We start from the raw sequence: 22,939 nt of genomic DNA, 5'->3' as shown, positions 1-22,939 counted from the left end.
AAGCGGATGGGAAGCACATGTGGGATTGGATCCCAGGCACTCAAATATGGGAAGTGGGCATCCCAAGTGACAGCTTACCCCACTGTGTCACAGCATTCTCCCCCTCTCCCACTCTGCCCCAGGATTCTGGAGCTTCTTCCTGGTCCCCCATGTAGGAGCAGGAGTGGAGCCCAAGTGCGTGGGCCATCCGCCACTGCTTTCCCAGGCCATTAGCAGGGAGCTAGTTTGGCAGTGGAGCAGCTGAGACTTGAACCGGCATCATATGGGATGCCAGCACTAGAGGTGACAGCTTAACCCACTACACCACAGTGCCGGCCCTGGCTATGCATGATGTTTACAGATCCTGGTTTTATTCCCTTCCTCTGCTTCATGGCACAACATTTTGGGATACTCCTTCACATACTAAAAAAAGATGGTACTTAAGAGAGAGATTTCCGGAAATAGGAGGGGAAGCAGCAGGAGAAACTATATGGGGATTTTAAAAATGTGCAATTTGCCAAGCAAAGGAGGAAGATGCCCAGTGAAAGATAAAGGAAGGGGTGGGAGGAGAACTGAGAGAAGTGACAGGGATGAAGACAGAACTGGCTGGAAGCAACAGCAAATCAGCACCACAGCACAGATCAGCAGCCCCGGAAGGTGAAGGGCCTCGCTCCCGGCAGCAAGGACAGTGAGCAGCAGCCTCTTCTGGTGTCACCCCCCGCCCCCTCAACCTCACCCAGCTCTCTCCTTGCTGTCTGTCAACATTTCTCCCAGGAAAGAATGCTGTTGACTCATTAACACCCAGCTATGAGAGTATTTTAATAGGGAACAATGACAATAAACCAAGAGGAGACACCGGGAAACAGGAAACTGCAGACCCTTTCACTGAACACAGAGGGACAGAGGAGGAGATGAGCCTTCCTTCCTTTCCTGGTGACTCCTATCAGCCCACGCCTCACCTGCGAGTCCTGGCAGCCATCATCCATGCCACCCGTCACACAGTTGGTCCTCCAACACTAATATAAAAGTGGGGGACACTGCTGATGTCCCTGATGAAACCATGATGGTGACGGGAAGTCTCATCACAGACCTGACAAGCTTTGGGGAGAGTGTTGCAGCCTGTCAGGACCCCCAGATTCATGGTCAAATCCTACTTTATAATACCTACTTAACTTTGCCATATTATTTTTTCCCTTAACATTTGTATCTATAAATAGGAAAACATCAAAGACAACTTGGCTGAATTTGACCCCTGAAAAGTGAAGTAGGAAGAAAGAAAAGGGAGGGAAAACATCAAAAAAGGACTTAAGAAATAAATTTTTTAAAGTATCCCCTCCACTGAGAGTCAAGCTACATATATTTGGGGCTATTTACGACTGAGATGACATAAAAAAAGAACTGATATCAGATGAAAAGACTTGTACTTAGTGCCAACAGAGTGGTCCTTACCTTGTCATTGAGAAGTGGCTTGATCTCCGTGAGCTGCACATCCTGAAGTTCATCCATGAGGCCGGCTACGAGTGGAGGTGAAGCGAGAGTAGACTAGTAACTCTGAAACAGAGGAAGACGGCGTAAGCCAGGAGCAGGAAACAGAACAGGAGCACTAAACTAAAACTCACTCAAACATCAGAGCTCACGGCAGGCTGCCCAGCTCACGGTGCTGAAGACACGGCCGCAGCAGGCAGATGCTAAAGCAGCCTCGGTGGGCCTTGCCTCCTGGCATTCACAGCCTTGCACAGCACCCCCCTCCCCAGCCCCAATTAAGTATAGCTGGGACCTGCGCTTGCTTTCAACCAACAAAATATGGCAAAGTGATGGAATGGGCATAAGTACATTACATAATACAGTAACGTCTGTCTTGTACAGAGATAGCCTCTTCCCTCTGGCTTTGAAGAGGACAAGGAATCTATAACTGAAAGACAGCAAGAAACTGAGACCCTCAGTCCAGTAATCTGCAAGGAACAGGGGCCTAGAAGCACACTCTCCCTTGGCTGAGCTCCAGATGAGAGGATAGGCCTGACCAGCACCATGATTAGACCTGCAGTGGGACACCAGGAGAGTTCAGCCTGGCCCTGCCATGGCCATCGTGGTCTGGGAGAGTGCACCAGTGGGAGCAAGATCTCTGTCACTTTGCCTTTATATATATAATTATACACATAAAATTTTTTTAAAAGAGAGTTTGGACGACTGTAGTCCTAGAGACTGCATTTTAAAGACCTTAAGCCAAAACCACCCTACCAAGCCTGCTTCCTAATTCTTGATCTAAGAACAGGAGAGATAATAAATAGCTTTGTTTGGGGGGCTGGCATTGTGATGTAGTAGGTTAAGCCACCATCTATAATGCCAGCATCCTGTATGAGCACTGCTTTGAGTCTTGGCTGCTCTACTTCCTATCTAGCTCCCTGCTAATGCACATGGGAAAGCAGAGGAAGATGGCTCAAGCGCTTGGACCCCTGCTACCCATGTGGGAGACCTGGATAGAGTTCCAGGCTCCTGGCTTCAGGCTGGCCCAGCCCCAGCCACTGTAGCCATTGAGGGAATGAACCAGAGGATGCAAGCTGTGTGTGTGTGTGTGTGTGTGTGTGTGTGTGTGTGAGTGTGTGTCACCCTCTGTGACTCTACCTTTCAAATAAAATAAATTTTTTAAAATGTGTTTTTATTTTGGAGTGATTTGTTTATGCAGCAATAGACAACCAATAGATAATACAGAGAAGGAGCAGACTGGGTTGTTCAGAGAGATGGGGGAAGTTGGAGGGAGGCAGGCAGGCAGGATAATAAACCATAAATTTTTTCTCCATGCACTGTGCAGGAAGCATTGGCAATAGGCTGCAAACACTGAATGCTGCCAGCAAGTGATTCCCACTGAGATTTTAAAGCTCCAGGCTCCATCCCTCTGTCCTTGCCCAGTACTCATCATCAACTCAGGAAAAATTCTAATTCAATGCATTGAGGATTTAGCCATTTAATAAACAGTTATTGAGTATCCACTGGGCAAAGCGCTATGGAAGACACAAAGGTCCTTACCTCCCAGGAGCTTAGTCAAGAATAGAGAGATGACAGCAATTCATAAAACGATAAATAAAAAGAAGGGACACAGAAGTTCAGAGAAAGGTCAATTACCTTTGATTGGTACAAATCAAAGAGAGCCTTCAAAAGGTACTGGTCCCATGAGAATAGCAAGGGCGTGATGATTCCTTTTGTGCTCTCAGTTTACTGTAAAACAAATTAGGTATGCCCCCCTTCTGATGGCTCTTGTTTTATCATGAGCAAGCCAGACAGGGTAAAAAAAAAAATGTAAATTAGGTCTTTTGATGGTTTTGTCCCTACCTTGTACTGATTGACAGTTTCTTCTCCAAAATTGTGCTTAAAAAATCCCAGTACTGCCAGCCCCTTCAGGTTTTTCCTCTCTTGGAGCCCCACTCCAGGCCACTCTGCCGGAGTTCTCTGACTTAAGTAAATCTTGCTTTAAAAAAAAAATTTTTTTTTTGGTCTATTCTATGAATCTACTTTTCTGTCTCCCCTCCAGTGATAGGACGGATGGCGTGCAGAAGGAAGTGTTCCAGGCCACACTTTAGCCACTACTGACCAACACACTAAAGTGAACTAAAGTCTCAACTATGACTACATTAGGGCAAACCAATGCATTGTAATTTATTCCAGGGACCATAGCATGAATTGGGAGTACTCAGACACCACATGTTAATCACAAGCATTTCAAACACAAGAGCCACCTATTAGCATAAACTGGATGAAACTTAATCTCTCTATAAGACAGTACTTTTCCTAGGTCCCAGGCCCCCTATTAACTTGATTGAGCTACTGAATGCCCAGAAGTTGAATTTTTATTTTGTTTTCATACCTGTCACATTTCAAAACAAAATTAGATGGCCTTGATTCTTACATAACAAATTTCAGGCAGCATCTACAATTCTGTTTCACAGTACTCACTTAACTCTCAAAATATTGGCCTCTCTGGGATCTACTGACTTTCTGTTTATTAATTAAATAATAAACTGCTACTTTTCATTGACACTTTACTACTTATCTGATATTTAAAGTGGTAATTTAAGGGGGCGAGTGTTGTGGCACAGCTGGTTAAGTCTCCACCTACAATGATGGCATCCTGTATGGGTGCCAGTTCCTGCGCCAGCTACTCCACTTCCTATCCTGCTCCCTGTTAATGTGCCTAGGAAGGCAGCAGAAGATGGCCACCCATGTGGGAGACTTGGATGAAGCTCCTAACTCTTGGCTGATGCCTGGCCCAACCCAGTTGTTCCAGTCACCTGAGGAGTGAACCAGCAGATGGAAGACCTCTGTGTGTCTCTCCCTTTCTCTCTGTAATTCTGCCTTTCAAATAAATAAAAAATATTTAAAAAGGAAATGGTAATTTAAGAGTCTTTTCCTCCTATAATAAAAACAGCATTGCTCACTTTAGAAAACAGAAACCACAGAATAAAGCAAAGATATGTTACTCACAGTCAGTCTATCCACAGAGGAGCATTTTAGGCTGGGCACTGTGCCACAGAGGGTTACACTGCCACTGGGCATACCACATCCCACCTCTGAGTACTGAAGAGGGAATCCTGCCTCTGCTTCCAACCCAGCTTCTGGATGATGGGCACCTTGGAAAGCAGACGACAGCTCAGGTACTTGGGTCCCTGCCACCCACCGGGAGACCTGGATGGAGTTCCTGGCTCCTGGTTTCCGGCATGTCCCAGCCCCAGCTGTTGCCAAAATTTGGGGAGTGAACCAGGAGATGGAAGACCGATCTCTCTTGCTCTACCTTTCAAATAAATACAAATACATAAACTTGAAAAAAAGAAAAAGAAAAAGATAACCACTTTAGTTTTCTTCTTTTTGTTTTTTTTTTTTCCATATGAAATTGTAATTTCCTGAAATTATTTTTCCAACCTGCCCATTTTATTCCCTACTTTAACTTACTCACTAGAAAACAGGACACTTGAAGAAGCTATTCATTCAAATGGGACTTGAGTGGGTGGGCCTGCCAAGGAGCCTGGGGCCAGGACCTAAGGTGCCCTCGGGATCCAGGGTGACTGTCATCTACATATTCTCCTGCTTTTAAAGATGAATACAAAAATCCAATGTGTGCACCAGCAGCCACTGAAACAAGGACAACCATTAAGAGAGAAGGCTGCTCCTATCAGCTGGGGCCCAAGCAGAGTGAGGCCAAGAACGAAGCTGCTCCACTGTGACCGAGGAACTGGTGAGAGGACAGTGGACACTCACCTTCCACATATCAGGGGACCTAGTGCATTCTTCTGGAGACTCAACTTTTGCTCAGTTCTCACTGTCTTGAGCCCTTGCCAGTGAGCAGTTTTATAACATCCACAAGAAAACCAAGATCACATGGTGGAAAACTCCACCTCCAGCTCCCGCAGCTGCACAGCCCAGCTCCCTCCCGGGGATCTCGGGTCTGCAGTTCCGGCATCTGCACTAATGGTACGGCTGGTACTAAGGGCTAAGATTGTCAAAAGGCTAACAGTGGGAATTTTGCAACCTGCAGTCAACAGTACTGCCCTTTTCCTGGTCTAATGAGGAAGGGTGAGGCTCTGGCACGGAGAAGCCAGCCCCTTCAAACAGTGGAAGTGAACCTGGAGCCAAATGTCTAGGAAGGGGAAGGGGCAGAGGTCAGTCCCTACCCTGTGCAGGAATGATCATATCAGCACATTATGCTAATCCTCCTAACAATCCTCTCCTGCAGATGTCTTCAGTTCACACTGAAATCCCCTAAGTAACAAGGCAGGAACTTTAAAACGTTTCCCCCCACTATGCCAGGCAACACCCGCTGACTGCAAGGACCTGAGCAAGTTTCTTTCTCTCTACCCATACTGTGGCACCCCCAGAGTAAAGGTAATTGCAGCTGCCACCAATCCTGTGCCTACCAATAATGACTCAGACAACTGGGAAATGAAGGTCTGAGTCATCACACCAGGGTGAGAGCCCTCACTTCTCAGTGGCTAGTGAAGGGCAAGGAGAACCAAAGTGAGCCAAGACAACAAATGAAACCCCAGCTACCACCTGGTAACCAAACCTTAATGTGCAGTCACACGGGGATCTTGTTAGGACCTGGGACATGGTCAGTTATGGGTGAGGACAGTCTTTTTTTTTTTTTTTTTGAAGATTAATTTAAGATTAAGATTTTAAGTCAGAGTTACACAGAGAGAGGAGAGGCAGAGAGAGAGAGGTCTTACACCCGCTGGTTCACTCTCCAATTGAGCACAACAGTTCTGATCCGAAACCAGGAGCCAGGAGCCAGGAGCCAGGAGCTTCTTCCAGGTCTCCCACGTGGGTGCAGGGGCCCAAGGACTTGGGCCATCTTCCACTGCTTTCCCAGGCCATAGGAGAGCTGGATCAGAACTGGAGCAGCTGGGACTAGAAGTGGCATTCACATAGGATGCTGGTGGAGGCTTTACCCACACCACAACACCGGCCCCAATAAATAAGTTTTTTAAAAAGGAAAAGGCAAATCTGAGGTAGAAAGTTGGTGAAAACAGAACAATGTCAGAGAAGAGTTCGATTTTGCCAAGGTTTCTGGTTAGGGAGATAAAGAATGAGGGCCCAATGAGTGGAAATGGGCGAGCTGAGAGTCACAGAAAAACTGACGGGAAAATCAATTTGAGTGAGGATTCCAAGAGAGATGGGAGCACAGCAGGCAGCAGTGAGAATCAGGGGGTCAACCTGTAGTTGGTCACAGCAGAGACGGGTGGCGGCGCGCACCGGCTCCTCTGAAGCACGACTTAGTGGAGGGGAGGAACGGAGAACCAGAGAGAGAGAAAGCACACGTGCTAGATGCCGGAGAGTAAAATGCCACGGACGCCAAGAGAGCAGGGGGATTCATCCACAGGGGCACAGGGGCTGTCAAATGCAGAAGCGGGAAAGAGGCTGAGGACCAACAAAGGGCCGCTTCTCTTGACAGTGGAAGTCAGCGGTGCTGAAATCTAACAACAGTGAGGTTCAGTTCTCCATGCTGAAAGCACGCCAGCACGCCGAGCACCTCTTCATGTCTGAATTTAAGTGCAAGCAAAAATGTCAGTAGGAGGCCAAGAGACACCAGTGTTCTTTGCCAAGAAGGCCTTTAAATATCAAGACCAGTGACTTCAGTTTTGCATCAACAATCTGAAATAGCAAACAGAAAAAGTGTAGGCGCTCAGGCTGAAGCAGCAGCGAGCCCACGAGGGCTCTGCAACACAGTTTAAAGCGCAGTGATGTATTCAGTGGAATCCTCAGCTCACTCCAAGTACAGTCATGGAAAGTGCCCTCAGCCCAGCAGAAGCGGACTCCAGACCTGGGGGGGGGGGGGTCCCTCTTTTGGCTTCAGTTTCTTCTCTGTCAAGGGAAGGTGCTGGCCCTGGTGACCTTGCTGGGACTTGAGGCGGCTGCCATTCAGCGAAGCAAAGGGCCCTGTGAATGCAGAACTTCAAGTTCTTCCCCAGGGTGAGCACCCAGCCCTGAGGTCACCCTGTTCTCATCCTGGTGAGGTCCAATGACTTGCTGAGAGGCACCAGGCAAATCAGTGAGAGGGTGCACTTGGCCTGACCCCAGTGATATGAGGACCAGGCCATTTAGTCAGAGAAAGGTCACTGAGATGGTCAGTGCCTGACAACACTGCTTTGTTAGAAAGACAGTACTGGCTTCTGAAACTACACTAGCAGCTGTCCTGCTTTGTAGCTCTCTCCCACAGCCAAGGGAATCTGGCCTTCTCCACTAGGACGATCTGACTCCTGGCCACCAGTTTGTATTCTAGAAGCAGAGTCGATCACTTTTGGTTTTGGCAAGACTGCAGACAGAACCACAACAGAATGGAGGCAACAGAGGCAGCATACAGGGAGAACGAGCTAAAAGGGGTCAGCCGGAGCTGAAGCAGTTACTGTTCAAAGACTGCAGGAAGGGGCCAGAGTTGTGGTGCAGCGGGTTGAGCCACTGCCCGTGATGCTGGCATCTCGTGTGAGTATAGTTCAAGTCCCAGCTGCTCTACTTCTAATTTCATTCCCTGCTAAAGCGCTTGGGAAAGCAGTGGAAGATGGCCTGAGTGTCTGGGCCCCGGCCACCCAGACACTCATGGAAGACGTGGATAGAGTGCTAGGCTCCTAGCTGTGGCCTCGAGCAGCCCCAGCCATTGAGGCCATCTGGGGAGTGAGCCAGCAGACAGATGTGTCTGTCTGTCTCTGTCTCTCTCTCTACCCCTCCCTTTCTCTCTCTCCTCTCGCTGTAACTCTGCCTTTCAAATAAATAAATAAGTCTTTGGGGCTGGCACTGTGGTGCAGTGGTTAATCCTCCGCCTGCAGCGCCAGCATCCCATGTGGGCACCGGTTCTAGTCCTGACTACTCCTCTTCCCATCCAGCTCTCTGCTATGGCCAGGAAAAGTAGTAGAACGAGGCCCAAGTCCTGGGGCCCCTGCACCCACATGGGAGACCTGGAAGAAGCTCCTGGCTCCTGACTTCAGATCCGCGCAGCTCCAGCCGTTGAGGCCATTTGGGAGTGAACCAGTGGACAGAAGACCTTTCTCTCTGTCTCTCCCTCTGTCTGTAACTGTACCTCTCAAATAAATAAATACAATATTTAAATAAATAAATCTTCAAGGGCCAGCACTGTGGCATAGCAGGTTAAGCCATTGCCTGCAGTACTGACATCCTATCTGGCACCAGTTTAAGCACTGACTGCTCCACTTCCACTCCAGCTCCATGCTGATGTGCTCAAGAAAGCAACGGAAGACAGCCCAAGTTCCTGGGCACCAGCTACCCATGTGGGAGACCTAGAAGAAGCTCTTGGCTTCAGCTTGGCCCAGCCGAGATTACTGCAGCCATCTGGGGAGTAAACCAATGGATTCACTTTATTTATTTATTTATTTATTTGAAAGAGTTACAGAGAGGGAGTGAGAAAGAGAGAGAGAGAGAGAGAGAGAGAGCAAGAGAGAGAGAGAGAGAGAGAGATCTTCCATCCACTGGCTCACTCACCAAATGGCCTCAACAACCAGGGCTTGGGCCAGGCCGAAGCCAGGAGCCCAGAATTTCTTCCAGGTCTCCCACGTGGGTGGCAGGGGCCCAAGGACTTCAGTCATCTTCCATTGCTTTCCCCAGGCCATTCGCAGGGAGCTAGATCGGAAGTGGAGCAGCCAGGATTCAAACCAGCGCTATAGACGGCAGCTTAACCCGCTATGCCACAGCATCACCCCCAAATAAAATCCTTAAAAACAAAAAACCCAAAACAAAACAGAGAGTGGCCGGGGTCTGGCTTAAGATGTTCAGTACACCTCCTACAGCAATTAGACATATCCTCTCTTTTTACTGATAGACACCTGCTAAACTGAGTAATCCTTATAGAATTTTACAGGGGCTGGCGCTGTGGCGTAGCAAGTAAAACTGCTGTTTGTGGTGCTGGAATCGCATATGGGCGCCAGTTCGAGTTCTGGCTGCTCCACTTTCAGTCCAGCTCTCTGATATGGCCTGGGAAAGCTGAAGATGGCCCGAGCTCCTGGCTCCTGGCTTCAGATTGGCACAGTTCCAGCCATTGCAACCATCTGGGCTGTGAACCAGTGGATAGAAGACCTCTCTCTCTCTCAGCCTCTCTGTAACTCTTTCAAATAAATAAATAAATCTTAAAAAAAAAAAGAACTTTATAATCTACAAAGCACTTTCACATCTAATATTTCACTGATGGTCACAACAGCACTGTGAGGTAAAATACTGGGGCACTGGCATCATCACTTTTTAAATTTTCTTTATTTATTTGAGAGGTACAATTAGACACAGAGAGGGAGAGACAGAGAGAAAGGTCTTCCATCCACTGGTTCACTCCCCAAATGGCCAACAACAGCCAGAGCTGAGCTGATCCAAAGCCAGGAGTCAGAAGCTTCTTCGGGTCTCCCGGTACAGGGGCCCAAGCACCTGGGCCATCTTCTACTGCTTTCCCAGGCCACAGCAGAGAGCTGAACTGGGAGAGGAGCAGCTGGGACTTGCGCCCATATGGGATGCTGGTGCCACAGACAGAGGTTTAGCCCACTATGCCACAGTACCAGCCCCTGGCATTATTACTATTACAGAAACAAAGAAACCAAGGCTAGAAGTGGTGGAACAGTTTGATGTAAATATTACAACAAATAAATGGCACAGCTGGAACTGAAACCCAGGTCTTCAGATCCCAAATGCTCCTTCGATGCCCCATGCCACACTGCTTCCCAGATTATCACAGAAGAAAAGATCTGGGAGTGGAGAGAGATGAAACGCAGACTACCTACCCAGTGGCATCCTCTTGAGACCGAGGACCTCTATCTCTGGTCCTAAGTTACACTGAGCAGTCAGGCTAGGACCCAGGCCCTGGGACTAAATGCTGACACACAGATTTGGGACAGAAGTTTACTGTTTTTAACCATGAATTCAACTGGCTGGGGAGATAAGATCTATAACACATCACCGCAGTGCAAGGCAGCAGACTCCTAAGCCTGCGAACCAGACAGGCTCCCAGGCAGTTCCTCCACCTCAGCACTGCCGATATTTTAGGCCAGACAATTCTTTGCTGTAGGGAGACTGTCCTGTGCATTGCAGAATTTTACAAATGTTTACTTTAACCTACTTAAAAGGCAGAGAGAGAGAGAGAGAGAGAGAGAGAGAGAATCTGCTATCTGCTGGTTTACTCCCAAAATGCCTGTGACAAAAAAGCCAGGATCCTGGAATTCCATCTGGGTCTTCCGCACAGGTGGCAGAGCCCAAGTACTTCAGTCATCATCTACCGCCTCACAGCAAGCTGGACTGGAAGCACAGAGAAACTAGCATGCAAACCAGCACTCCAACACGCAATGCATGCGTCCAAGCGAGTTTAACCTCTGAACCACAATGCCGCCCCTTCGCAGAATGTTTAGCAGCATCCCCGGCCTCCACAACTACATGCCAGAGGCCACCTCCCCCCGCAGCTGTTACCAATAAAAACTACCTCCATATAATGCCGACTATCCTGTGTGCGGCATAATAACCCCCAGAATCACTGCTCTAAGGGTTACAGAGGTGAAGGGCAACAGGCAGTCAGTGCAGGTTGTGGTGCTGAGAAAACGCTTCATGGAGAAGGTAATATTTGAACTGCACTTTGAAGGATGGATAAAATTCCTGAAAGTAAGGATGAGAGAAGAGTAAGAGGGAATTCTAGGAAGGCAAGATAACCTTAAAGGCAAGAAGATGAGGGGTAGGTGTCTGGTGCGGCAGTTAAAGTCCCGCTTGGGACATCCCGTATCCCATATCAGAGGACCTGCGCCAAGTCCAGGCTACTCTGCTTCTGATGTAGCTTCTTGCTAATGTACACACTGGAGGCAGTAAATTATGGTTCAAGTAGCTAGGACCCTGCTACCCTTATAGCAAACATGGATTGGGTTTCAGGATCCTGGCTTCAGCCTGGCCCAGATCTGGCTGTCGCAGGCATCTGGGAAGTGAACCAGTGAATGAGAGATCTCTCTCATCTCTCTCATCTTCTCTGCCTTTCAATAAAAAGGCAAAGGCAAGAAGATGAAAATGTTATACTTTGGCTAGAGCAGGTTTCTATGTGAAACAGGAGATAGACTAAAAAAGACAGCTGGAGTCAAGTCAGACCTTGTTATCCATCAACCAGTACAAGACACACACCCATTATAAGCTAGCCAACAAAACACAGTATCACGTAGATGTTTAATAGGATGGAAGTAACACCAGGGCTATCTCCTTCTAACCTAGCTTCCCAAGAGGACAGGACACTGCTGGAGGGATCATGTCTTCCACTGCACTGAGTGTTCAGAACAGGTGTTCAGAGCTAAGTGAAGCCTGCAACCAGCACAGAGGCGGGAGAAATAACTGAGGACAGGATTGTCATGTGCTGTCCAAAGAAATGAGGACGCTGGAAGAACATGTTTCGGACAACTGGAAGAGAGGAGAGGACTTGAGGTGAGGACATCTGAGCTGAGGAAGACACGCACACAATACACCCAGGAGACACCAGAACGCTGGTCAGCTGGGTCAGGATGCAGAGCACCGGAACTGGACTTCACTGTGTCGACAGCAAAGTGTGGAAGACACGCAGTTTAACTCTTTCATCTGTTTAATGTTAAGTAAGTTATTTGAGAGAGAACTCCTGAGAGCCAGGAACACAACACAGGTCCCCTATGAGGGTGGCAGGAACTCAACTATTGTGCCATCATCATGGCCTCCCAGGGTCTGTGCTGGCAAAAGCTGGAGTCAGGAGCCAGAGACAGGCACTGATGTGGGACATGGGTCTTTTTTTTTTTTTTTTTTTTTAAGATTTATTTATTTGAAAGGTAGGAGCTTCATCTGGGTCTCCCACTTGGGTGCAGGGGCCCAAGCACTTGGGCCACCTTCCACTGTTATCCTAGGCACATTAGTAGGGAGCTGGATTGGAAGTGGAGCAGCCAGGATTTGAACCCTTTTAAAGGATTTATTTTTTATTTGAAAGGCAGAGTTACAGGGATAGACAGAGACAGAGACAGAGAGAATCTTCCATCTGCTGGTTCACTCCCTGAACAGCCCAATGGCCAGAGCTGGGACATTCTGAAGCCAGGAGCTTCTTCTGGGTCTCCCACATGGGTGCAGGGGCCCAAGGACATGGATGTCTTAATTGCTGGGCGTTATAACCTCTTGCTCCTTTTCCAGCAGTTTAAAGCTTGGTCATCTGGTTCAGTAGTTAGCTTAGCTACACTTAGACTCGGGAGGCTGTCTAGCATCAATGTCCCCACCCTAACCCTAACAATCCAATTTAACTGGGCTAGGGTGGGGCCCAGGTATTGGGGTTTGCAGTTCCACAGAGAATTCTCAAAGGCATCTAAGGCTAAGAACCTCTGGTATAGAGTAACACCCTCATCCGCTGGGGAGAAGAGAGGCCCAGAAAATTTACCTGAATTGCCTAAATTCGCATAGCTAGCTGGGTGTGGAGCTGGGAGTAGCATCTGGACTCCTAGCCCAGGCTCTGAAAGGAAGCCCAGGGTACTGGGCTAAATTCCATACTTCAGTCTATAAGCAGCACAATTATCTGATGACCTGGCTCTTCTGTTTTATCAGGATTAAAACCTGAATTAATCTAATCATAAGAGTATTGACTTAAGCATCCCCTCAAGTGTCTGGGGTAATGGATGTTGGTTTCATCATTGTCTCCTGGGGGCCCTTAGGAAAGCAAAGGCCCTCAGGAGACTCCCCAGGAAGCCAGATAACAGCCAAACCACCACACCCTCTGGGAGAAACAAAGACTTTAAAATACAGCTCAGCCAGGGAGACTTTTCACTGCAGAAGGGAAAGTCAGGGGGCCCCTAACAGAAGAAATACTCTGATACACCAACCCCCGTCTACACAAGCAAAGGTGTGCTGGTGAGGGGTGACAAAGGAGCTGCTCAGATCCTCCTTTTTACAGCAAACAGCCCTGGACAACGTCCATCCACACCCTTTCTGTAGCCCACCTCCCGCGTGCCACTGCTGGGCTCAGGCAGCAGGCTGCCAGCAGGAGGTTTGCAGAGAGCGCCAAATCGGGCATGAGTCTATTCATCTGACTCACCCAGGGTCCTGGGGCAGTCAACTACTAGAACTAAGCACTTCCCACCTCTGAGCCTCCTTTCACTTCCAAACACCCAAGCAACTGAAGCTGTAGTGGGGGTCACGACCCTCACCTTCCACCCCTGAAGGAAGCAGCTCAGGACACTGGGAAAGTACCAATGGCAAAGCCCTGGCACGTGCTCCTGATGGGCTCTGGGTTCCTACCAGCTGTCAGATCACTGAAAACAACCTGTTCTTCAAGACACCCTGCGTGAGATAAGGGCAAACAACAAGAGTCCCAGATACAGGGCTTCACATCCACACTGGCCCAACTTACTGCCAGGCACCAGGACAAGCAACTGGCCGACTTATTATTTCATTTTACTTCCCAACACATTTTATAAGACAGGCACTATAATCCCCTCCATTTCATGGATGAAGAAAGAGGTTTTGTAATCTGCCAAAGGTCAAATAGCTAGCAAGCGGCAGAGCAAGGTTCTGAACCTGAGCAGTCTACATGCAGAGCCTGGACAGGCCTCCACATACAACTGTCCCCACCTGAAGCCAGCTGCCATTAATTCCTCCACTTATTTCCTCAGGCTTAGTTACTGGCATTTCCCGGGATCTTAATGATCAAAAAGTTTTGAAAACTGAAAAGTACCATATAAAGTTTAGGTATTATGGCCAGCGCCGCGGCTCACTAGGCTAATCCTCCGCCTAGCGGCGCCGGCACACCGGGTTCTAGTCCCGGTTGGGGCGCCGGATTCTGTCCCGGTTGCCCCTCTTCCAGGCCAGCCCTCTGCTGTGGCCAGGGAGTGCAGTGGAGGATGGCCCAGGTGCTTGGGCCCTGCACCCCATGGGAGACCAGGAAAAGCACCTGGCTCCTGGCTCCTGCCATCGGATCAGTGCAGTGCGCCGGCCGCAGCGCGCCGGCCGCGGCGGCCATTGGAGGGTGAACCAACGGCAAAGGAAGACCTTTCTCTCTCTGTCTCTCTCTCTCACTATCTACTCTGCCTGTAAAAAAAAAAAAAGAAAAGAAAAAGTTTAGGTATTATTATCATTACTACTTTAATAGGAGAGACCAACACCTATCCAGGGATTATAGGAAAACAATCCATCCTGTGGACTGTCTATCACTATCCAGGGATAATGGCAAAACAACCAATCCTTTGGACTATCTATCAAGCAGGGTCCATTTTATTATTATTATTTTTAAAGATTTATTTGAAAGGCAGAGTTACAGAGAGGCGCAGAGAGAGAGAGAGAGAGGTCTTTTTCCATCCGCTGGTTCATTCCCCAGATGGCCACAACAGCTGGAGCTAAGTGTCGATCCAAAGCTAGGAGCAAGAAGCTGCTTCTGGGTCTCCCACATTGGTGCAGGGGCCCAAGGACTTGGGCCATCATCTACTGCTTTCCCAGGCCATAGCAGAGAGCTGGATCGGAAGTGGAGTGGGCTTTACCCACTATGCCACAGTGCCGGTCCCCCAGGGTCCATTTTAATCAACATCTTGGTTAATATCATTCCAGCACTATGGAGCTCCTAAACAAATATCCCTGATGGATAAGGGATCAGCTTCTGTCTGTCTCCCTTAGCCTGAGGTGTCCCTGCCTGTCCTTTAGGATTAACTACTTATCAAAAGGAATTCACTGAATTGAGGGAGTGGTACAGCTGGCCCTACAAGACTTAGAGTCATTTGCTTTTCCGATAGATAAAACCCTGCTGGCCAGTATTGTTTCGAGGGATTTGTTTAGAATTCCAGGTCTGGGCAGAATGTAACTACCCCCTGCATGTAACCCCTAGACCAACTGAAGCCCACTTGACCATTACAAACACTCCTTGAAGAACATGACATTGCTGCCCAGTCACAACAAGCCATGAGCATCACTGACCAAACAGGAATCTGGACATGAGCTCTTCTCAGCCCCAACTTCAGTCCATAAAACCTTAACTTTAACCTGTTGGGCAGCCTCGAAATCAAGTGATAGCTCCCTGGCTCCTTGCTCTGTACTTTGTAAATAAATACCTACTCTTCCACCATCCTGATTAAACTACTGTGGTTTAATCTACAATGATTCTGGAGCTAAGATCTCGCAGTTTTTTAAAGCACTCAAGTATCTTTTATCCATGAGATGAAACTTCAGGCTTAAAAATGAAGAAGCATTGTAATGATAAAACATCAGGGGCAGGCATTTGACTTAATGACTAATATTCCAGTCAGGACACCCACATTCAACCACCACTAACTAATACTTATTTAGGACAGTGGATACTCACTGTCAAGCTCTGTTAGGCACTATGGGAAACACTACAGAATTCTGAGTTAACTGTACCATCTCTCTCACTGAAAAGATCATGACATAACACCATTTTTTTTCTAAGTATTTGAAACATCCTCCATCTATCAGTTAATTTCACATGAACATAGAATAAAATACTAATGACAAAATAAGAGTATAAAGAGTATAAATACAACATAACTAGTAGTGTGATTTAAAAGATTTTTTTTCACTTAGGAAAGAAAGCCCTGAAATCTAAACACTCAGATTCAATCTAGGTAAGTTTTTTTTTTTTTTTTTTTTAAGATTGATTGATTGATTTGAAAAGCAGATGGACAGAGAAGAAGACAGAACAAGAAAGAGAAAGCAAGAGAGAGATCTTCCACCCATTGGCTCACATTTCAAACACCCACAACAGCTGGGACTGGGCCAGGCTGAAGTCAAGAGAATGGAACTCCACTGGGGTATCTCAAATGGGTGGCAGAGACCCAAGTACCTGTACCATCATCCTCTACCTTCCCAGGTGCATTAACAGGAAGCTGGATTGGAAGCAGAGCAAGGATTTGAACTGGCACTTCAATACGGGATGGGGCATCCTAAGTGGTGCCTTAATTCGCTGTACCACAACACCCACCCTAGGTAAGGTTTGTTTGTTTTGAAAGGCAGAGTTAGAAAGAGACAAAGACAGACAGACAGACACACACGTTCCATCCACTTATTCACTCCCCACATGGCTACAGTAGTCAGGGCTGGACCAGGCCAAAGCCAGGAGCCAGGAGCTTTATCCAGGTCTCCCACATGTGTGGCAGGGACCCAAGCATTTGCACCATCTTCTGCTTTCCCAAGTACATTAGCAGGAAGCTGGATGGGAGCAGAGCAGATGGGATGTGAACTGGAACCCATATGGAATGCTCTGCCACAGGCAGTAGCTTAACCAATTATGCTACAACGCCAGTCCAAGTTAAGGTTTTATTAATTTATCTGCTGATTTATTTTTAATTGAGATGCAAAGAGACAGAGAGAGTTCCCATCTGTTGGTCCACTTGTCAAATGCTCACAACAGCCAGAGCCTGGCTGGAATGCAGTCCAGGTCTCCCACATACGTGGCAGGAACCCTGTTACTTGCACCATTACCACCATGCCTCCAAGGGTCTGCATTGGAAGGAAGCTGGACTCAGGAGACAGAGCAGAGAACTGAATCCAGGTACTCAATGTAGGAAGCAGTTATCTTAACCGCTGAGCTAAATGCTCACTCTCTAGGTACTTTTTCCTGTGTTTTCATGCAGCTTTTTTTTTTTTTTTTAAAGAGGGGGATTAGTTATCAAAATAGACAACCTGACAAACAATTCTGCCATAAACGCCAAATTTACCAGTCTTGGGACTTCAAAGTCCTTCCTGATGCATCCTGTCGTTATCTCTATCTGGGCTTCTCAATGTTTCCCCCAGCATCTTGCATGCGGCCTTTTTTTTTTTTTTTTTTTTTTTTTCCCCTAATGTCCTCACTTCTTGCCTGGATCTGCACATTCCATCGTTTACCAGATGCCTGCCTTCACCTGACCACAGAACTAGCCCCGGTCCCTGCTCTTAGGAGGCTCACATGATACCAAGCAGAGGAGTTATCTGCCCATCGCGATCACCAGACCGCCAGCTTTCGCAAAGGCTTTGTGCTTCCAGGAGCCGGCAGCATCTGGCATAGAACAGACACGAAAATGTCTGATACTGGATTACTTCAGCAAGCTCTTTTTTTAGTCCATAAATATTTTAGTGTGTATCTTCAAAAAAATTCTATTTTTTCTTTTTTAAAATACAAAAGCAGTAATGTGCACAATGCAAAAATAATATACATTTGTTATATAAATATATAAAGGTATCAGGTTAAAAGTTGATTCTTAGACTCCTAAATCCCACTACAAAAAGTGACCGCTACTACAGTTTGGTATGTATCTTTCCAGAATTCTCTGATGCTAGTATATAACACACACACACTTTCCGGGAACAAGTTCTTTGACAGTTTCTGATTCTAGCCTCTCAACTTTTTTTTTTGACAGGTAGAGTTATAAACAATGAGAGAGAGACAGAGAGAAAGGTCTTCCTTCCTTTGGTTCACCCCCCAAATGGCCGCCACGGCCGGCGCTACGCCCATCTGAAGCCAGGAGCCAGGTGCTTCTTCCTGGTCTGCCATGTGGGTGCAGGGGCCCACTGCCTTTCTGGGCCATAGCAAAGAGCTGGACTGGAAAAGGAGCAGCCAGGACTAGAACCGGCGCCTATATGGGATGCCGGCGCCACAGGCGGAGGATTAACCAAGTGAGCCACGGTGCCGGCCTCTAGCCTCTCAACTTCCTAATTAAGTTGTTCCTCAAGTGTGGTCCTTGGACCAACAGGCATCAGCATCACCTGGGTCTAGGAGACTACAGATGCTTGAGCGATAAGAGTCAGAAACTCTGGAGGTAGAACCCAGCAATGCTTTGTTTTCCAAGATTTATTTATCTGAAAAGCAGAGTGACACAGAGTGAGAGAGAAGGAGAGATGCCCACAGATGGCCAGGACGTGGCCAGGCCAAAGCCAGGAGCCAGAAATTCTATTCATGTCTCCCATGTAGGCAGCAGGACTCAAGTACCTGAGCCATCACCTGCTGCCTCCTAGGTGCACTGGCAGGAAGTTGGATCAGAAGCAGTCGCCAGGACTTGAACCAGGCACTCTGATACAGGATGCAGGCATCCCGTGGGCCATCTTCCGCTGCTTTCCCAGGCGCATTTATAGGGAGCTGGATCTGAAGTGGAGCAGATGCGACACAAACTGGTGCCCACATGGGATGCCAGCATCACAGGCGGCAGTTTAACCCACTGCACCACAGCACCTGCCCCTGCAGTACAGGTTTTAATAAGCTCTCCAGAACCACGGATCTAATGCAGTCAAGTCTCCGTGTTTCACAGTTCTCTAAGTATGGCAGGCATTGTTATCTTGTCTGTTTTACCACTCACTTCAAAATGTCTTCCTTGCCCTTTTATTGAAGCTGACCTTATCAATTTGTCACAGTCCAGAAAGTCCTAACTTGTCCCCAAAGTGCTCTCGCTACCACAGCTCATACTGACCCCTTGGTCCCTTCCCCAACTCCCATGATATACCTAGTCCTTCTACCATAAAATTTTTTTTTTTTTTGGACAGGCAGAGTGGACAGTGAGAGAGAGAGAGAGAGAGAAAGGTCTTCCTTTGCCGTTGGTTCACCCTCCAATGGCCGCCACGGCTGGCGCGCTGCGGCTGGCGCACCGCGCTGATCTGATGGCAGGAGCCAGGTACTTATCCTGGTCTCCCATGGGGTGCAGGGCCCAAGCACTTGGGCCATCCTCCACTGCACTCCCGGGCCACAGCAGAGAGCTGGCCTGGAAGAGGGGCAATCAGGACAGAATCCGGCGCCCCAACCGGGACTAGAACCCAGTGTGCCGGCACCGCAAGGCGGAGGATTAGCCTAGTGAGCCGCGGCGCCGGCCTCTACCATAAAATTTAACAATTAAATATTGGAGGTCATCAAAACTTTCACGGAAAAATATTTTGTGAAAAAGTATGCATGAATTTTAAAATTTGTATATCAAAATAAACATCTCTATTCCATTTTCCAAAGCTCCTTGTGCTCAACGTCAGGGAATAGTTCTTTACTCTTCCTCAGTAGACCATAAGCTCTTTGGAGACATGAATTATATTTTTTAGACCTGTTACCCCATCCCTTTTCTAGGTACACAAATGGAATTTTAATACAGTTGCTGGTTAATGTCTTTAAGATTTAGTTCACTGAGAGAAGAAATACCAATAAACCTTTCATGAACAAAAAGTCTTGAGTTTCAGGGCAGGCATTTGATGTAGCAGTTGGGACACCACTTGGGACTCGCTCATCCCATAGTGGAGTCCCTGAGGTTGAATCCCAGCTCTGCTTCTGACGCCAGCGCCCTGCTAATGCGCACACTGGAAGGCAGTGATGGCTCAAGCACTTGGTTCCCTGCCACCCACATATGAGACCCGGAGAGAGCTCCTGATTTTGTTCTGGACCAGCCCAGGCTGCTGAAGCATTTGGGCAGTGATGAGCACATGGAAGAGCTCTGTCTCTGCTTTCTCTGTCGCCCTGCCTTTCAAAGCTTGAAAAAAATAAACAAAAACTCAGAAGTCTGTACAGCCCCAGCACTGTAGCACAGTGGGTTAAGCCACCACTTGTAATACTTACTGGTTTGAGCCCTGGTTGCCCCGCTTTAGATCCAACTTCCTGCTAATGTACCCAGGAAGGCAGTGGAAGATGGCCCAAGTACTTAGGCTCCTGCCACTCACATATGGGTCCCAGATCTGCCTGTTGCAGCCATTTGGGGAGTGAACCAATAGACAGAAGACTTCTCTCTCTCTCTGTTGCTCTGCCTTTCAAATAAATAAATTTAAATAAATACATAAATAAATAAAGTTTGTATTCCTAGTTCTGCAACCTTGGACAAGTTCACTTCTCAGAGTGATGGCTACAAAAGTGAAAAAGATGGACATAAAGCTTCTGTTCAACTTGAGTAATACCTGATTGTATGAAATATCTTATTCCATAATACAAGCACATTACTTTGCTTGCATTAGTAACAAGGTCATTTCTAGACTGACTTAGTTAGAATATGGTATTTCCAGAGCCGGCACTGTGGCATAGCAGGTAAAGCCACCACCTGCAGTGCTGGCATCCCAAATGGGCACCAGTTCGAGTCCTGGCTGCTCCACTTCTGATCCAACTCTCTTCTGTGGCCTGGGAAAGCAGCAGCAGATGGCCCAAATCCTTGGGCCCCTGCACCCACGTGGGAGACCCGGAAGAAGCTCCTGGCCCCTGCCTTCGCATCTCCTCAGCTCTGGCCATTGCGGCTAACTGGGAAGTGAACCAGTGGATAGAAGACCTCTCTCTCTCTCTCTCTCTCTCTGCCTCTCTGTAACTCTGCCTTTCAAATAAATAAATAAATCTTAAAAAATATAGTATTTCCCCATCAGATAGCAAGCTCTTTCAACAGGAACCACATATTATTCAACTATGACTTTCCTACCAAACTCAGCACCACCCATGTGCAGTAACAGCTCAATATATTTGCAATTATTTGGAAAAACTCTGTATGACGACTCATTTATAGAGAGAACCTATACACTCTGCTGTCTCCTGAAGGGCCCTTTTCAGTATTTCTTAAATATTAAGAAATGATATACAATAATAACTGATTCATATCACTCCAGGTAGTCAGCTACATAAAGCAAAAGAGTACAAATGGATCTCGAATGCGCAAGGGCCACACAGCTTCATGCAACCCTACTACGACACGCAAGGCAAGCCTGCCCGGTCCACGTAAGTGGCACACGCCAACTGGGCTGTTGGGGAAAAGACAGATGTCTTCACGCAAGACCGTCATCTGCAAACTCCCAGCCACAAGGTGGACTGAGGTCTCTGAGTGGCAGGTCAGGATCAGAAGTTTAATCTAAAGGGAGGGCAGCAAAGAGGAAGTGGGGGCGAGGATGAAGAACAGGCGGGCAGCGAGACCACCACCCTTTGCGTAGTGCGAGGCAGCGCGGGAACTGCCCGAGTCTTAGAAGCTCTGCTAGGAGCGAGGCTTCGGGGGCTGCAAAGATGGCCCCCTTCCGCAAGGGCACGACTGGGAACCTCAAGTCGAGGGCTCATAGGGAAGGTGGTGACTTAGTGGAGTCTTTGAAGTGTGGAGGAGGATTTGCTAAGGGAGAAAAAAGGCAGCCTGAACTAGTTATTTTGGGGGTGAAACAGTCACATATTTTTACAGCTGCTCACTTGGGACTTTACATGGAGGGAGGCTCCCTAAGGAGCCTCGGCACCCCGGGTCGGTGCTCTTTCTCTTTTTATCTTAAATACCAAAATGCTCAAGCCCAGCTGGAGCTGAGCCAGGAAATCCCAGGACGAGGTGAGCGCTAGTCCAATCTGCTCTGTCACCGGCAAGCCCAGCCAGCCCGGGGAGCCCAGACCTGCTGTCCTGGAAGCTGGGAGAGGAAGGCTCACCGCACGCTCTGGGGGCTCCCGGGTGGGGCGGGGGGGGGCAGTCCGGATGCAGGCAGGCATCGCCGGGAGCTGCCACCCAGAGCTTCCCCGCTCCCGAACTGGGAGGCTCCCGGTCCACCTGTGACAGGGAGGCCAGCTCTGCAGGGGGGGAATGGGGGGGGGAGGCAGTGGACTGCGAAGCCCTGTGGTATTAAGGGAGATCATCTTAACAAAATGCTTAGCAAGATCCCAGCACACAGCAAGCACGCTACTGTCATTATTATCCTCATTACAGCAACACCTCCATTGCACTCCGACAGCAAGAACACACCCGATCTGTAGCCTGCTTTAGCGACGTTTAAGAACAATTTTCGAGGTAACAAGTGCATTTCAAAAAAAAAAAAAAAAAAAATTTAAGGTCCGAGATCAAATTCCAAGTGCACTGGCCCCAGAGCCGGCAGAGCCACTTGTCAGCCGCGTGACCTTGGAAACCGCACTTCGCCTCTCCGTGCCTCAGTTTCCTCCGCTGCCTTAAAGTGGAGCTCAGAGGCCAATCTCCCACCAGGTGGTCGCGGGGTCCCGCCCCCGGGTGCCCGCTGCCGCTTCGGGCCTGCACGGGTGCAAGGAGAGCCCGCGGCCCACCGAGCTCCGCCACCCGCACAGCGGGAGAAGGGGTCGCACTCGCAGGGGGTCCCCGCGGCCCCGGGTCCGGGCGGCGCCCGGAGAGGATGCAAGCAGGTGGGCACCGGGAGCGGCCGAGGGGGGCCGGGCTGACCCAGGTCCGGAGTGCGGGCGGGGTGGAGGGCTCCGGGGGCTCGACGGAGGCTGGCAGCGCCGGCCCCCAGCCCCCGCCGCGCGGCGCACACGAGGCGGGGAAGAAGCAGGGAAGAAGAGAGACGCCCCCGCATGCGGCGCCGCGCGCCCCCCGGGGGCCGGGCTGAGGCGCTCACTCACCTGAGGCGCGGGCACCCGCCGTCAGTGCAGCAGCAGCGGCGGCGGCGGCGGCGGCGGCGAGAGGGGCGGGGGAGGCGCTGCGGCCGCGCAGGCGCGCTGAGGATGCCGGGGCCGCGCAGGCGCGCTGCTCCTGCCTGCCTCGGGAACTACCGAGAAGATGGTGGCGGCGCTGGGGAAGGCCCGGGGCGCCATCTTGGATGTAGTTTCTCTTGC

At 48.9% G+C, this 22,939-nt stretch overlaps 1 protein-coding gene across 4 annotated transcripts in view; it reads right to left on the bottom strand.

Annotated features, from left to right (window-relative positions):
* NDRG3 (NDRG family member 3) overlaps positions 1–22,851 on the bottom strand; it is a 78,429-nt gene extending 55,578 nt beyond the window's left edge. For all 4 annotated transcript variants that reach the window (XM_002710820.6, XM_008256033.5, XM_070051876.2 and 1 more), the window contains exons 1-2: positions 22,727–22,851; positions 1,429–1,530 (exon numbers count right to left, since the gene is read on the bottom strand). In XM_002710820.6, the coding sequence (XP_002710866.1) occupies positions 1,429–1,485 (57 nt within the window). In that variant the 5' untranslated portion in view covers positions 1,486–1,530; positions 22,727–22,851. The remainder of the gene's footprint in view (positions 1–1,428; positions 1,531–22,726) is intronic.
* Between the last annotated feature and the right edge of the window lie 88 nt (positions 22,852–22,939).

This window comes from Oryctolagus cuniculus, chromosome 11 (assembly GCF_051225735.1).
Source record: "Oryctolagus cuniculus isolate XC-2025 breed Fujian yellow rabbit chromosome 11, ASM5122573v1, whole genome shotgun sequence".
Lineage (NCBI taxonomy): Eukaryota > Metazoa > Chordata > Mammalia > Lagomorpha > Leporidae > Oryctolagus > Oryctolagus cuniculus.
Note: the sequence above shows the minus strand (reverse complement) of the source record. Positions and strands in the feature narration are given on the sequence as shown.